At 59.2% G+C, this 13,699-nt stretch overlaps 1 protein-coding gene across 1 annotated transcript; it reads left to right on the top strand.

Moving 5' to 3' along the window:
- The first annotated feature begins 302 nt into the window (after nucleotides 1-302).
- Nucleotides 303-10,035, top strand: SHISA8 (shisa family member 8). Its single transcript, XM_086469648.1, has 4 exons — nucleotides 303-850; nucleotides 8,766-8,890; nucleotides 9,000-9,140; nucleotides 9,719-10,035. Exons 1-4 carry the CDS (start codon nucleotides 303-305, stop codon nucleotides 10,033-10,035), a joined length of 1,131 nt encoding a protein of 376 aa, XP_086325774.1.
- Nucleotides 10,036-13,699: the final 3,664 nt, after the last annotated feature.

Genomic DNA, 13,699 nt, shown 5'->3' with positions numbered 1-13,699 from the left:
CCGCCGCCCGCCGCCGCGTCCCCTCCCCGGCCGGCGGGAGGCGGCGGCTCTCCCCCGCCGCCCGCCTCGCCTCCTGCTCTGAATTTCTGCCCGTCGGCCGATCTGGGGAGAGGCGGGCAGGGGGTACGTCCCCTCGCACATTTTCCCCCCCCACTTATTTTTTCCGCCCCCCCCCCTTTTTTTTTTGGCTTCCCCCTCATCACCCACCCCCCCTCTCCAGCCCGTTTTTTCCTCCACGGGGGCTCTTCGGCGGCCATGCGGCCGGTCCCGGGCGAGCGGCTCTAACTCGCCCCCTCGCCCGGATGGCCCCGCGGAGCCGCGGGCGGATGGAGCCGAGCTACGTCGTGGGTATCTGCTGCCTGGTGCTGCTGGAGCCGGGCCGGGTGTGGAGCGGCGAGCCCAGCACCGGGGGGCCCGGCGAGAGTGGGAACAGCAGCCAGGCACCGGCGGCGGAGACGACGGCCCCCGCGCCCACCGGGGCGGCACCACCGGGGGGGGACCGCTGCCGCGGTTACTACGACGTGATGGGGCAGTGGGACCCGCCGTTTAACTGCAACGCCGGCATCTACCAGTACTGCTGTGGGACCTGCGGGTACCGCTTCTGCTGCCAGTTCAAGCCTGGGCGGCTGGACCAGAGCGGCTGCTCTAACTACGACACCCCCAATTGGGTCAACACGGGCCAGCCGCCCGCCCGGGTGGATGAGACCCCCGAGGACCCCACTCGTGACAAGACCAACATGATCGTCTACATCATCTGCGGCGTGGTGGCCATCATGGTGCTGGTGGGCATCTTTACCAAGCTGGGCCTGGAGAAGGCACAGGGTCCCCAGACGGAGATGACCGTCTCCAGGTAAAGGGGTCCGGCCCCCCCCACCCACACTGCTCAATCCCCCCATGGGTGGCAGCCCACATCCCCAGCCCCTTGTGTAGGTTTAGCCCCAGCTTCGCCCCAGGGCTGCCAAGAGGGTGAGGTGAAACCAAAAATCACCATCCCAGCATGCTGAAACACAGAGAGCTTGGCTTGACTGCAGCCCCCTAACCTGTCCTGGCAGGAAAAGCTCCCAGCCAGGACAGCCTCCATGAGAAGGGATGATCATATACCTGTCCCCTCTCAAAATTACCTGCTCCATCCCTTGAGGAGGCCTGTCCCCAGCTCAGGAAAGCCATCCCCACCAACCAGTGGGGCGGGCGACATGTGAGATATAGAACGTGGCCTCCCGCCTCCCCAGAACAAAGCTGTGGTTCCCATTGTGCGGGGGAGGCAAGACTGGGTCTGGCTGTGTGGCGGGGGACTTGGGACCGCAGTCCCCTTGGGCTCAGCTTCGCTGGCAGTGTGGAGGGAAAGGAGACGGCAAAGACAGCTCCGCCGTGGCTGCTGCGCCTCCTCGGTGTGTGTGTGCACACATGCGTGTGTGTGTTTGTGTGTGAGTGTGTGTGCATGGGCGTGCACGCATCCCTGCCTCTGTGCACCACACTGGGACATCACCTTTGCAGGGGGGGCCCGGGCTGGACACCCCCTGGGGCTCAGCCTCCAGTGGAAAGTTGGGCAGCCTCACCCCAGCCGCTATGCCCTGCAGCTCCACACGCTGGCTTTTCAGCCCGCTCCTGGGGCTGAGTGTGGGGCTGGCGGGGGGAAGGTCGGGGTGTCAGGCGTACTTTGGCATTGGGAACCCCCTGTGCCTCCCCCCACTCCCACCTGGCTCCCATGGGCACCAGTGCATCTTCCCCTTTCCCTCCTGCACCAGTCCTGGCTCCATATACACGCTTCTCGCCTGTTTTGGCTCACCCTCCCCAACCCTTGCCTCACCGCCTCCCCCCTGCTCCCAGCACTGAGGTGCCACAAGCCGCCCAGCCTCCAGCCCCACAGGTTGCACCACCAGCTTCCCTGAGGGCAGTGGGGTTCGTATGCCCGACGCTGGGGCACATGGGGACAGGCAGGAGGGGCAGGTGACCCCCCCTGGCCTGGGGTGGGGAGGAGCAGGGCCAGGCAGGGTGTGTCAGGGCGTGTCAGGGCAAGGCAGGACGTGCAGGCAAGGCCAGGCAAGGGAGGGCAGGGCTGGTGGCCCCAGCCCCAGCCATGGCTCCGCTGTCTCGCTTTCCCCTTGGTGTCATGTTGTACAGCTCCTCCGCTTAGGTAGGTTATTCTTCTCCCTCCTTTTTTTTTAATTTTTTTTTTTTTTTACCGATCACATTCAATGAGTTTAACACTTCAGAGAGGCTGCCGGCAGCTCCAGCTTCTCTGGCGCAGCTCTGCCCCTGCAGCTCTGACTCAGAGCTGGCCCTTCTCAGCCTCCCCCCGGCGCACACGCGATGCACACGTGTGCACATGCATGTGCATACGCACATACACAGGAGCGGAGCCGGGACAGGTTCACCAAGGCAGTCGTGCCATGGGTGCCGCAAATCGAAGGTGGAGGGATGGAGAGAGGACCCAGCGAGGGCTGCAGGGGCAGAGTGGCCAGGGGCTGAACTGAATCCAGCACCTCACCAAGCAGTGGGATGCACGCTCTACTTCACGTCACCCCAGCGAGGACATCAAGTCTGGCAATAAACCCATTTTATGCCATTTTGTTCAGGGATTTTAGCTTTTTTTAAAAAAAAAAAAGCAGGGATGAAGGAAATTATTTCACCGGGACGATTAGGGAGCCACCCTGATTGCAACCCCCAGCACAGACACCCTCTCTCCTTCCCCTGGGGCACCCGCCTCCTCCTGCCTGCCTGGGGTTTGGGCAGCCACTGGATGCTGCACCCCAACTCTGAACCTGCTGCACCCCATCCCCAGACCCACACCTCTCCTTGCACCCACCTGGAGGAGTAAAGGCTGACACCACCCCACCTCCCCTCTACTTGGAGGAGGATCGTATTCAGGCATGGATGGGGGTTGCAGGGCCCTCCTGAGCCACGTGAGGATGTTTGGGGGGGGGATCCATGCTAAGCCCCCCCCCCCTTTGGCAGGGAGCCTGGCTGGGTGCCTCTGTGAGCCTGCGCTTCCCCCCCCGCATCGCCTGAGGAAGTGCTGGCACCTTGACAGGATCAATACGGCCTCTGCCAGCCTCCCAATTCCCCTTCCACTCGCCTGCCGCCGAATCTTTTTTTGGTCTCCCCCCGGCACCTCCTGGGAAGGAGATACTGCACTTGGGGAGGGACGCCCAGACCTGGTTCCTCATCCCCTGGAGGCAAGTCTTGCCTTTTGCCATCACCAGCCACCAGCCGGACTGCTACTGCTGCCACTCAGCGGGGGGTGTTTTCTGCGGGTAGCCTCAATTCTGTGCTGCCTCAGCCATGTGTTTCCCCATGTGCCCCCTCCCTCTCGCTCGTGCAAGTCTGAACTTTCCCGATGAGTTTGAGAATATCGGTCCCTTTTCTCCCCAAAGCTGCAGATCTTTTGGGCACTGGCATACGGACTAGGAAAAGGCGAGTTTTCCTCACCCACCTTTGTGGGACAAAATCAGAAGGGCGCCTCATGCCCCTTGTCCTTCTGCATAAGCCACGAGCGGCTCCACTTCCATGGGGATGGTGACAGGCAAGCCACGGCAGGGCGGGAGCGGTGCATTAGGTACAGCTCCCCAGGTACCAGGCTGGCACAGCCTCCCAGGTGCTGGGCTGATGAAGACAGTGCCTGGGGCTGGGTACATGGGACAGGCATCCAAAAAGGGACGCTGCCACCTCTATCCTGCTGTGAGCCCAGTCGTCCCAGGCAATGGTGTCTTGGTGCCTCCAAGAGAGCGGGGCTATTTCTAGCTGCCTCACCCCTGTACCGAGGCATGGGCAGTGCCACCTCGCCTCCCTCCCGGCGCCTCAGGTAGGAGCTTCTCATTTGTTCCTCGGGCACCGCATCATGGCCTCGGGCCAGCTCCCTGTTGCACGGCCGGCTTGGTTTCCATTCCCATCCTTCTCTCCTGCCGGGATTTTTCCACTCCTGGGGAGCCCTGCCTCCTGCCCTGGGACAGCTCCTGCCACTGCTGCTTGCAGGTTTCCCACTCGATGGGGGAAGGTCAACCACTTCTGCACCTCCAGACGTCATTCGTCATGGTCACGGTCCCGGTCTGAGCCCAGGAAGAGTGACCAGGTGCAGAAACCCCACTAGCTCCTTCCGAATGGAGACACCAGAGCCCTCCTCCAGCTTGTCCTGAGATCCCCATGCCTCAGCCACCTCCAACACCCAGCTTTGGCTGCTGGTCCACCTAGGGGAGTGGGTGCTCAAGTGGCTGCAGGTATCTGGTGTGTCCTCCCCTCCCCATCCGCTTTCCTCTAGCAGGGCCTTATGGCAGCTCCCGCAAACCCCTCTCCTTCCTGCTCAGCTCACGCTTGGCACCCGTCCCCACCACTAGCTCAGCCTGGCCAAACCCCGCATTGAGTCAGGAACACCTGCCTGTGTTTTTCTTCAGGCCCCGGATCTCCAGGGACATTGGGTCCTTGGGGGCTGCCGGAATCTGAATCTGGCTGTGCCCATCGCAAGAGAGCAGGCATGCACCCTGGACCTCCCCCTGAAACCTCCTAGCGGGGGTGTTACACGTTATGGCTGGGCTGAACATTCCTATGGGAAGAGTTGGGTGAGGAGCAGCCTCCTGGGGGGCAGTGGGGATGCTGGAGAGGGGCAAAACAGCCAGTGGGAGCAGGTGCCCTGGCAGCCACAGCAGCCGAGCCCCTGATGCTGGCTTTTCACTGTGTTATTTGAGGTCCCAAAACCCGGCCCCACTGGGCATCCAACCATGCCAGGTGTCTCTCGGACAACGCTCGAGTCCACAGCCATACCTGTGGTCAATGCCCACAGCAGCTGGTGGTGGCCAAGACCTAGAAAATGTGTTTGCAGGCAGCACAGCAAGTCACAACATGCTGCTCCGGCTCTCCAGGGGACAAGCGAGGGGACCCAGCTCAAGCAGGGAGAGAGACCCGGACCTCTGTCCCTGGACTGGATGCGATGTCCAGCCAGGCAGGCTCACTCCCACCATCCAATGCTTTGCCCAAGCTCCGTTTTGCAAGGGTGCCTTGCTACCCCCAAGTTTCTGAGCATCCCTGAGTGTCCCAGCCCCGACAGGCAGGTGTCCCACGGTGCCCGTGCTGCTCAGTTGCACAGATGGGCCCCCCTTGCCCTGAGCAGACACACTGTAAGCCATGGGAAATGTCCCCCTCGGGAGGTGAAGGTGACGCACTCTCACTGAGTGCGAAAGCGGTGCGGCTGGCCAGGGTACCAGGCCACCCACAGCCACGGTGTGCAGTGTGTCTCCTCCACATCTGCACCTCCAAACCTCACTGCCCCACTTGGCCAGCAGCTGCCACCTTCTGCGTGCCCTCCAAGGGTTCACTCCAGCTTGGGGCAATGACACTTCACCCGTCACTCCATCATCTCTCCTCTCCTCTGGACGCTGCGCTCCTGTCTCCTCCCATCTCTCCCTGTCCCCTTGCCCAGGACTTGCAGCCACTCTCCTGTTAGGCTTGCCGGGTGTGGGCTTGGGCATCCCAAAAGCGGGTCAGCCCCTGGGCTAGGGTGCTCTGTCAGGCCCTGGGTCCCGCTCCCACACAGGCACCTCCATTTCATGCACTGGCAGCTCCCCTGGGGGTGGCTTGGGAGCACCGAGCACTGCATGCCAGCTCCTGCCGTGGAGCTGTATCGGCCTCTGTCATCATTGCTCCTAGATCTGCCTCTTTGCTTGTGCCAGGCTGATTTGGGGACCTTGGTTGCACCCATTGACACAAGCAGGCTTGCCGCAGAGGTGGCTGCACCGCCGCGCAGGCAAGGCTGTGCTCAGGCAAGCTGGTGGCAAGCGACCTTCACACACGGCCTCATGCGCTCAGCCTCCGTGGCCACGGTGGTGAATGGAGGCCTCAGCGGTGTCACTCGCTAGTGTTTTGCTGCAGACAAGCAGTGCAGGTTTAAAGCCACATCTGCTCTGTGTTCCCCACCTCCATCGGCACCTTAGAACCGTCTTGGTGCCACAGACCATTGCGTGACCTAGGGAGATGTGGCCTGGCCTTCCCCAAGTCCCCCAGCCGTGGGACCAGGTTGGGTCTCATAAAACACCCAAAACCATGTACAACTCATCGCGGTGTCACACTCCAGTTCCACGTCCCCTGCACCACACTGCCTGGGGATGGAAACAGGGAGGGGGGTGCAGCCCCAGGGGGCCCCGCTGGCAGCCCTGGCCAGCAGCATGGCTTGTGGTGCAAGGCAGGGGGTGAGTCCAGGTGTTGCTGATGCTGAGAGCTTGTGCATGCTTCTCACCTTAGCAAAATAGCTCATTAAGAGCTGCTCATGCCGTTATTGTTAATTGTTACCATCCGTAGACCCCAGGCAGCTGGCATGGAGGGCAGGATTATGAGAAAAAGCACTGATGGATTTAGCTGGAGAGGAAGTCACAGATAAAGTATTGCTCAAGTTTCATAAATAGACCTGAGGAAAAAAAAAAATTAAAAAATAGGTCAAATCACATTGAACTTCCTGGTGAAACAAGCCTGTTTGAGCGCTGGGCACCAGGGACAGGCAAGAGCAGGCAGCAGCCAGTGGGGAGGGGGCTGGAGAGCCGTGCACCCCGAGGAAGGTGAGAGCTGATGGGGCAGCAGCTCCCCGGGTTGACAGCCTGCACCCATGGCCTCAGGGGACCTGCCCCCCCACCTCCCCCACCCTGTCCTGCATCCTGCCTGGGCGCAGCCCACCACCCACCCAGACTTGGGCTCAAAGCTTCTCTGGGTGCAGAACCTGTGGCCAAAGGAGCCTGGCTGGGTCCAGAGCTGGGGGCAGCCAGCTGCAGGAGGGCTCCTGGGGAGATGCGAGGTTTGAATAGCTGCAGGATGGAGATGCTCCATCCTCCCTGGGCAGCCTGATCCAGCTTTTGCCCAGCCTGGCAGGAAAAAAAGGTTGTTTCTTTTGTTTAAACAGTTTCCTGTGGTTAGGTTTGTTGGTTTGTTCCCATCACGTCTTCTCAGCCTGGCACTGTCCTTGTTGCACCCGCCCTTCAGATAGTCACATACATTGATAAGATCCCCCTGAGCCTTTTCTTCTCCAGGCTGAACAGTCCCAGCTCTCCCAGCCTTTCCTCATAGGAGACATGCTCCAGTCCCTTAATGATCTTTGTGACTGTTTGCTGAACTCTGTCCAGTATGTCCATATCTCTGCTGTACCGGGGAGCCTAGAGCTGGAGCCAGGGCTACATGTGCGGCCTCACCAGTGCTGAGCAGAGAGGAAAGATCACCTCCCTTGTACTTGCTGTCAATGCTTTGCTTAATGCAGCCTAGGAGACCACTTGCCACCTTCTCCTCAGGACACGTTGCTGGCTCATGGTCAGCTTGGTGTCCACCAGGATCCTCAGGCCCTTTTCTGCCAAGCTGCCTTCCAGCTGGTCATCCCCCAGTATATACTGGTGCCAGGGGGTGTTTCTCCCTCATTTCAATTTGTTCAACTCCATGAATGTCCTGTTGGCCCATTTGGAGATCAAGTGTTCCCGGGGGGGGTGTTACCCAAAGCTCCCAAGAATGATGTGAAATTAACCCAAAGGGCAAGTGACCAATACTCCCTTGGACCTTTGCTCTTGCCATTGCCCTGTGATGTTGATTGGATCCAAACTGGGATGGAAAATGTCCCAGGAACAGGCCTCAGCGCCCCCAGAGCATCCGCACCCCGAGGTGCTTTGCTTTCCCTGTTGTTCTCGCTGCCTTCCCTGGCAATTCCCCCTGCCAGGTTTGCTGGGCTTTTGAGCACTCCAGAGCCATGAGTTGACACAACCATCAAATCAGGATTATTCCCCTCTTCCTCTCCAATCTGTATTTATTTGAGTTTAATCTGCTTTTTTATTGTCCAGCCACTTGCTAACCATGAGCTCCTGCCGCAGCTCCTGGTGTGCATCTATGAGCTAGCCGGAGCCTTCGAGGTGCAAGGAGTGCTGACAGTGAGGTGGGGATCAGGGAGCCAAAAAAAAAAAGCCCTGGGTGGACACCCCTGTGCCCTTGTGGTCATGCAGGGCTGGCCTCTGCAGGGGGAATGGCAGGTCTTCTCACCACAAAGCCCCACACTAGCAGCGAGCATCCTGTCCTGCCCCGGGACTTGCTGCTGAAGGCCACAACACCGCTTGGGCATGCCCTGCTCTGGCATCGCTGATGTGTCTCACACTGGCACTGCCAGTGTGCCCCGCTCTGGCACCACCGGTGTGCCACAGTGGGACTGCAGCATCTCTGTCCATGAATGTTAAACAAAATAGGGCTCTATCTTATGTAATGGTGTTTAATGTTTAATGCTGTTACTTATAAGGAGGGCGTTACGCAGGGACAGTGCATGCACCGGGGTCCACCGCTACTTCATCCTCCTCCCAGAAGAGGTACAAGCAGCCTCTCTAATTCCTTCCTCGGGGTCTTCTCTGCTCTGAAAGGACCCCTCTCCCCCACCTCTACCAGGCTCTTGCTCATCCCCAAGGTGTTGCTCCAGCTGCTGTCAGTTCTGGTTCCTCCAGCTCAGTTCCTCATACCCTTGCAGCCCATTCCAAGTTACCTGTCTCTCTCACTGTTCTCACCTGCTGACACTCTCAGTTCTGGGAGAGCTCAGCCCCAACCAGACCCAAATTTATGGGGGGGGGGGGGGGGGGGGGAGGCGGGGCTCACCAGCCCGCATGCAAAAGCTGGGTTGGGAGCCTCAGTGTGCTACTTGCTCCCAGTGGCCATTTCCTAGCCCCAGGCTGCCCGGTTCTTCCTACAAAGAGGGGGCTTCAGGGTTGGGATGCATTGGTGGGGCCAGGGGAGTGGGGTATTGCCCTAACAGTCATTCACCTCCTCCCTAGGACGCTGACAGACCTGCTGAAGCAGCCGGGCCATGGCCCTTCCGAGCATGTGGACAGCCTCATGGGGGGCGTGCAGGTCCCCCTGGATGAAGGGGTGGCCCGAGGGCCCCCCAGGAATGGTACAGGTAAGGCACCAGCACGGTGGGGAAAAAAAAGCTCTCTTGAGTGAATAAAAGCAGCAGGAGGACGCTGCCCATGGCTGAGCCTCCCACCTGCTTGCCTCTGCTCCCCCAGACAAGCCGCCCTTGAACAACGCGGTGGCCATTGCCCCCTCGCTGGGGCGACCCCACAGCCACAGCAAGCGCTTGCCACTGGCCAGCAGCCTGGGCCTGCCGGCCCCCACCTACGCTGCCTACGCCACCCTCAAGGCTGGAGGTGAGTGCTGCTGCCGTGCCGGCCGGGATGGTGCGCCGGGCAGGGATGCGCCCCGTGGATCCTGCAGGTGGGTGGAGAGGGGTGGGGGGCTGGCAGAGGGGCATGGGCAGGATGAGCACCCCAGTCCCCCAGGGCAGCTGCTCACGGCAGAGGCCCTGCAGCTCCCCTACTGCCCTGCTGCACTGCCCGCCCAATCAGCACCCAGGATCCCACATGGATCCACCACACTCCCCAGCCAATCAGCACCCAGGATTCCACATGGACCCACCGCACTCCCCAGCCAATCAGCATCCAGGATCCCACACAGCTTTGCAGCACTGCCACCCAATCAGAGCTCAGGATCCCCCACAGACGTGCTGCACTGCCAGCCAACTGGTGCCCAGGATCTCCCCAAACCCTATAGCACTCCCCAGCCAATCCATGGCCAAGATTCCCCCACTCCCCAGCCAACCAGCACCCAGGATCCCTCCCACAGCCCCCCTTTCCCTCTCAGCCACTGCTCCCCCCGGCCCAGTTCCCCCAACGCTGGTGGAGAGGGGTGTCCCTGTGGGGGTGACGCTGCACCCCTGTCCCCGCAGAGAGCGCCCCTGAGGACTTCTACAGGCGGTTCGGGGGGCCGGAGGCGTCCCCCGCCAGCACCCTGCCTTTCCCGCCCACCGAGACCCTGGCGCTACCCGAGGGCTGCCCCCCGCCCAAAGCCAAGGGCCCCAAACTGCCGGGGGGCCTGGCCTTCCCGGGGGTCTGGGAGGGGGCCCCCCCCCGCGGCCCCCGCCGGCCCTGCCTGGCCTCCCTACGCCCTGAGGGGCTGCCCGAGGCCTTCGGCCCCGCCACCCCGCTGTACGGCCAGGCCCCCCGGCACCTCGCCACCAACAGCAAGACCGAGGTCACCGTCTGACGGCCAGCACCACCGGGACCAGGGCTGCCCCCTCACCCAAGCATCGCTGATGGCCTCCCACGAGGGCGGCCCACCGGAGCAAAGCATCGTAGGCCCTACATAAACCACGATGGCTGGCCATGGCAGAAGACACACTGTCCTTCCTCTCCCGGCGCTGGGGGCTGCTGGCTGCGCTTCACCATCGAGGAGGCACCATGGGCCAGGCCATCCCTCCCATCTGGGCAACAAGTTTCAGCTGTTCTCAGCCCACCCCATGGAGAGGCCGACCTGGGGGCACATTGGAAGAGCAGTACCTGCTCAGGGGATGAGGGCTGATGGTGGGGTACAGCCTGCTGGGGCCAGGCACCCCCACCTAACTCCCATGACCAGGCAAGGGAAGAGCAACGGACTCAAAGCACGGTTACAGTGCTGTCGGCAGAGCCCGACCAGCCTCTTTCCCTCCCCAGCCTCCCCTTCCCCACTGCCCCAGCCTCCACCTTGTCAATAAATAATACATTAAACAGTATGGCCTTGGTATGGATTGGCTGGGGGCCCCCGCGCTGTTCCCAAAACCCCGGCCCCTTCCCCACAGGCAGCAGGGTGCAAAGGCCACTCCCACAGGGCCCAGGGAACCCCCTTGATGTGGGACATAGCGGGAACACAGCTTCCAGGGCCAACTGCAAAACCCTTTGAGCAGCTACATAAAAACCAAACAGATCTCCTCTAGCTGAAGTTTAATGGTTCTGACACAGTTTTACCAGGGGGAGCAGAAAAACAGAGAGATGGAGCGAAAGGACATTGTTCCAAGCAAGGTCGGGTAAAAGCTTTCCTTCCATATAGATGCTCCTAAATTGCAGGCTTCTAGCCCAGCTCTAACTCGCTTGGCTCTGCTCAAGCCATCAGCCTCTTGGGTTGCTTCCAAAGGAGCACAGAGACACCACACTTGCTCCACAAGGGACCATCTTTCATTGCAAGCGGTACAGCTCCATTTTCCAGCTTATCTGGACCAAGGACTGACAGCTTCCTGAGGCGCTTCTGTGGTTGCATGGCTCTGAAGAACGTTTCAGGTTCACCTATGCTTAAGAGCAGCTGCTAGGTGGGATGAAGAGGGCTGACAGAAAGAGGGCAGGCAGGAGGTGGTGGTAATGTTCGCCTTTATTAGGTAACAGATGCTCAGGAGCCCTGGAACAGGGTTTTCAGACAGCAGATATGTCCCCCGGGGAACCTCCCCACCACCAGTTGCACCTCATTTCACAAAGCATCCCTACTCCAAACTCCATGTGGATAAATAGACTCTCTTCACATAACCCATAAAACAATTTCCTCCCGTCGGCAAACAAAAAAAGTCACAGTATATACACACACATAAAAAAAGTTGTAGGGACAGATGGGCAGCGAATTTATGAACAGCGTAGAAAAAACAGGGCAAAGAGCCCTTGCCCTGGAGCGGAGAGAAGTAGCAACAGTGCTAGGACCCTCCGTGGATCATGCCGTTAGCTACCAGGGTTTCAGCCCAGGCGGTACTCCCTGCAGCCCATCCCCCAGGACTTGGTCCACCGTTAGTGACAGAGGGAAGCCTCAGCATCTCCATTTTCCAAAAGTCTTGCTTCCTCTTTTACTAAAGCACAAAACTTCCCAAGTGTTGGATGGAGATCCAGGGAAATGCAAAATAACTCGGAGGTTACCACAGGTAAGGAGTTTCTGTATTTTAGGAAAAAAACACGACCAGGAAGACAGGGCAAGAGCCACTTGGGAGGAGGAAAAGTCAGAGGATATGATCCATCCCCCAAAACAGAATCACTGATAAGCTGGGAAATTTGGGATGGGCAATCAAAACCCACCCAAACCCAAGAGCTGTTCTGCACAATTAGGATACCTGCTCAAAGCAGAAGTGGCTGCCACCTGAGTAGCCCCTGCATTGATCAAAGACACACAGGAGCCACCTCTCCCCCTCAAAGGATGAGCCCCCCTCCGACTGCTGACCTCGGGAAGCAAGGGACCCCCTTGCCTGCCAGTGGGGTGAGAAGCACAAGCTACCAGCCGTTGCAGCTGGGTGTCCACCAGCTATTCCCCAAAAAAAGTGCATGGGAGGGAAGGAAGCATCTTCTGGTCCCCATCCTTTTGCTTGCAGCTATAGCCCAGGGTCACTAGGAACAGGATTTGCCAGGAGACAGGTTTCTCCTGGCCCATTTCCATCTTGTTGAAGCCAGGCAACTCCAGGACTAGCATAACTTGCGTTCAATTCCTGCAGCACACGAAATCTCCCTCCTAGATGTCAAAAGACCCCATGCAAAGTGAGACAACAAGTCCCCATCTTTTTCCCCTTCATTTTGGAAGGAGCTCAAGCTCTCACGCCCCTCTGCAAAAGCTGGATACACATAGAAGCTTCTTGCAAAACGGCTCGAGTTCTGATTTTGCAGGAGTCAGGCTGTACGGGCCTGACTGGGACAGGAGAGGATTGGGCTGCTGCCTGTATCCAAGTGCTTCTAGCTGCCGACACGGAGCACGTGCCAGCTATGCCCAGGGAAAAACAGCAGTGCCCACCTGCCAAAGGATGGTTCCCACATTTGCTCACGTGAGAGGGCAACTGCTTTGCACTTCTTTGGAGAGATGCAACAGGAAAGGCAGAAAGAGGACAAACCGTTCCCTCCCTGTCCCCAATCCGCCTCCCCCTCTTGGAAAGTCAGAGGCGATGCAACACCTGCAAGTCAAACTGCTCTGAATAGCGATGGTAACAGAGCTGGGAGACTCACACTCTCAACCAGTGCCTCCCAGCCCCTGCAGGAGCTTGGGAGCTGTTGGGTAGTTGGAGAAGGGAAGGAGAAACACCTGAAGACAAGTTCTGGGACTGGGAGTTGAGTAAAAGAAAAAAAACTGTTTCTAAAAATTGTTTCTGCATCGACAAAAAGGCACCAGAGAAGCACTCACCCAAATGCAGGGTGCTGCGTGTCCCCCTCTGCTGCCACCCAGCACCAGACAACCAGGGATGCCCCAACCTTCTACGAGGCTCTGCTTGTTGTAAGCTGCCACAAACCCAGCTCCCTGCCGAAAACCAGAGGCAGCTATCACAGGAAGGAGACGCATGAAGTGGAGAGGAAGGGAAATCTGCTGCATCGTTCCCTACATTTTTGTAAAGCCACAAACACTCCTATAAAAAAACCTGTATAAAAACTGTAGAGAAATTTGCCAGGCAGTACTGGCCCCAAGCGATACTCCCAGAGCACCTCTGCAAGTTGGGTCTCGGGGGCTTCAGTTTCCTGACACACAGTTCAAGGAAAGCTGGTGCCTTCCCCTCTCTTGGGAACAGCCCCAGAGTCCAGCAGCCCCGTGCGGCAAGGCTTGAGCAGATCCTCTGCCCTCCCCAGAGATTTCTTTACGCAGAGGTGTTTGGGAAAGGAGCAAGATGCCCCTGAGGACAGACATGGGATGTGCCACTTCTCTATGCCTTGGGCTTGTGGGCTTCTCCACCCAGCAGGGATGGGGGCTCCAGGTCAGGGCAGCACTTCCCAACAGCTCCAGGCACTGTCGCAAAACCCACAACTAAAGAGATTCCTGCTGCAGTGCCTGAGAACAAGCAAGGGGGCTAAATAAAGCTACACCTGGGGCAAGGTAAAAAAAAATACAACAAAACCAAAACCCTCCCTCCCTCGCCCACCCCATCACGATCCCACCAGCACAGCCCTAA

This window comes from Leptosomus discolor, chromosome 1, assembly GCF_034619465.1.
Source record: "Leptosomus discolor isolate bLepDis1 chromosome 1, bLepDis1.hap2, whole genome shotgun sequence".
Classification (NCBI taxonomy): Eukaryota; Metazoa; Chordata; class Aves; order Leptosomiformes; family Leptosomidae; genus Leptosomus; species Leptosomus discolor.
The sequence above is the reverse complement of the archived record's forward strand: the minus strand, read 5'-3'. Positions and strand labels throughout refer to the sequence as shown.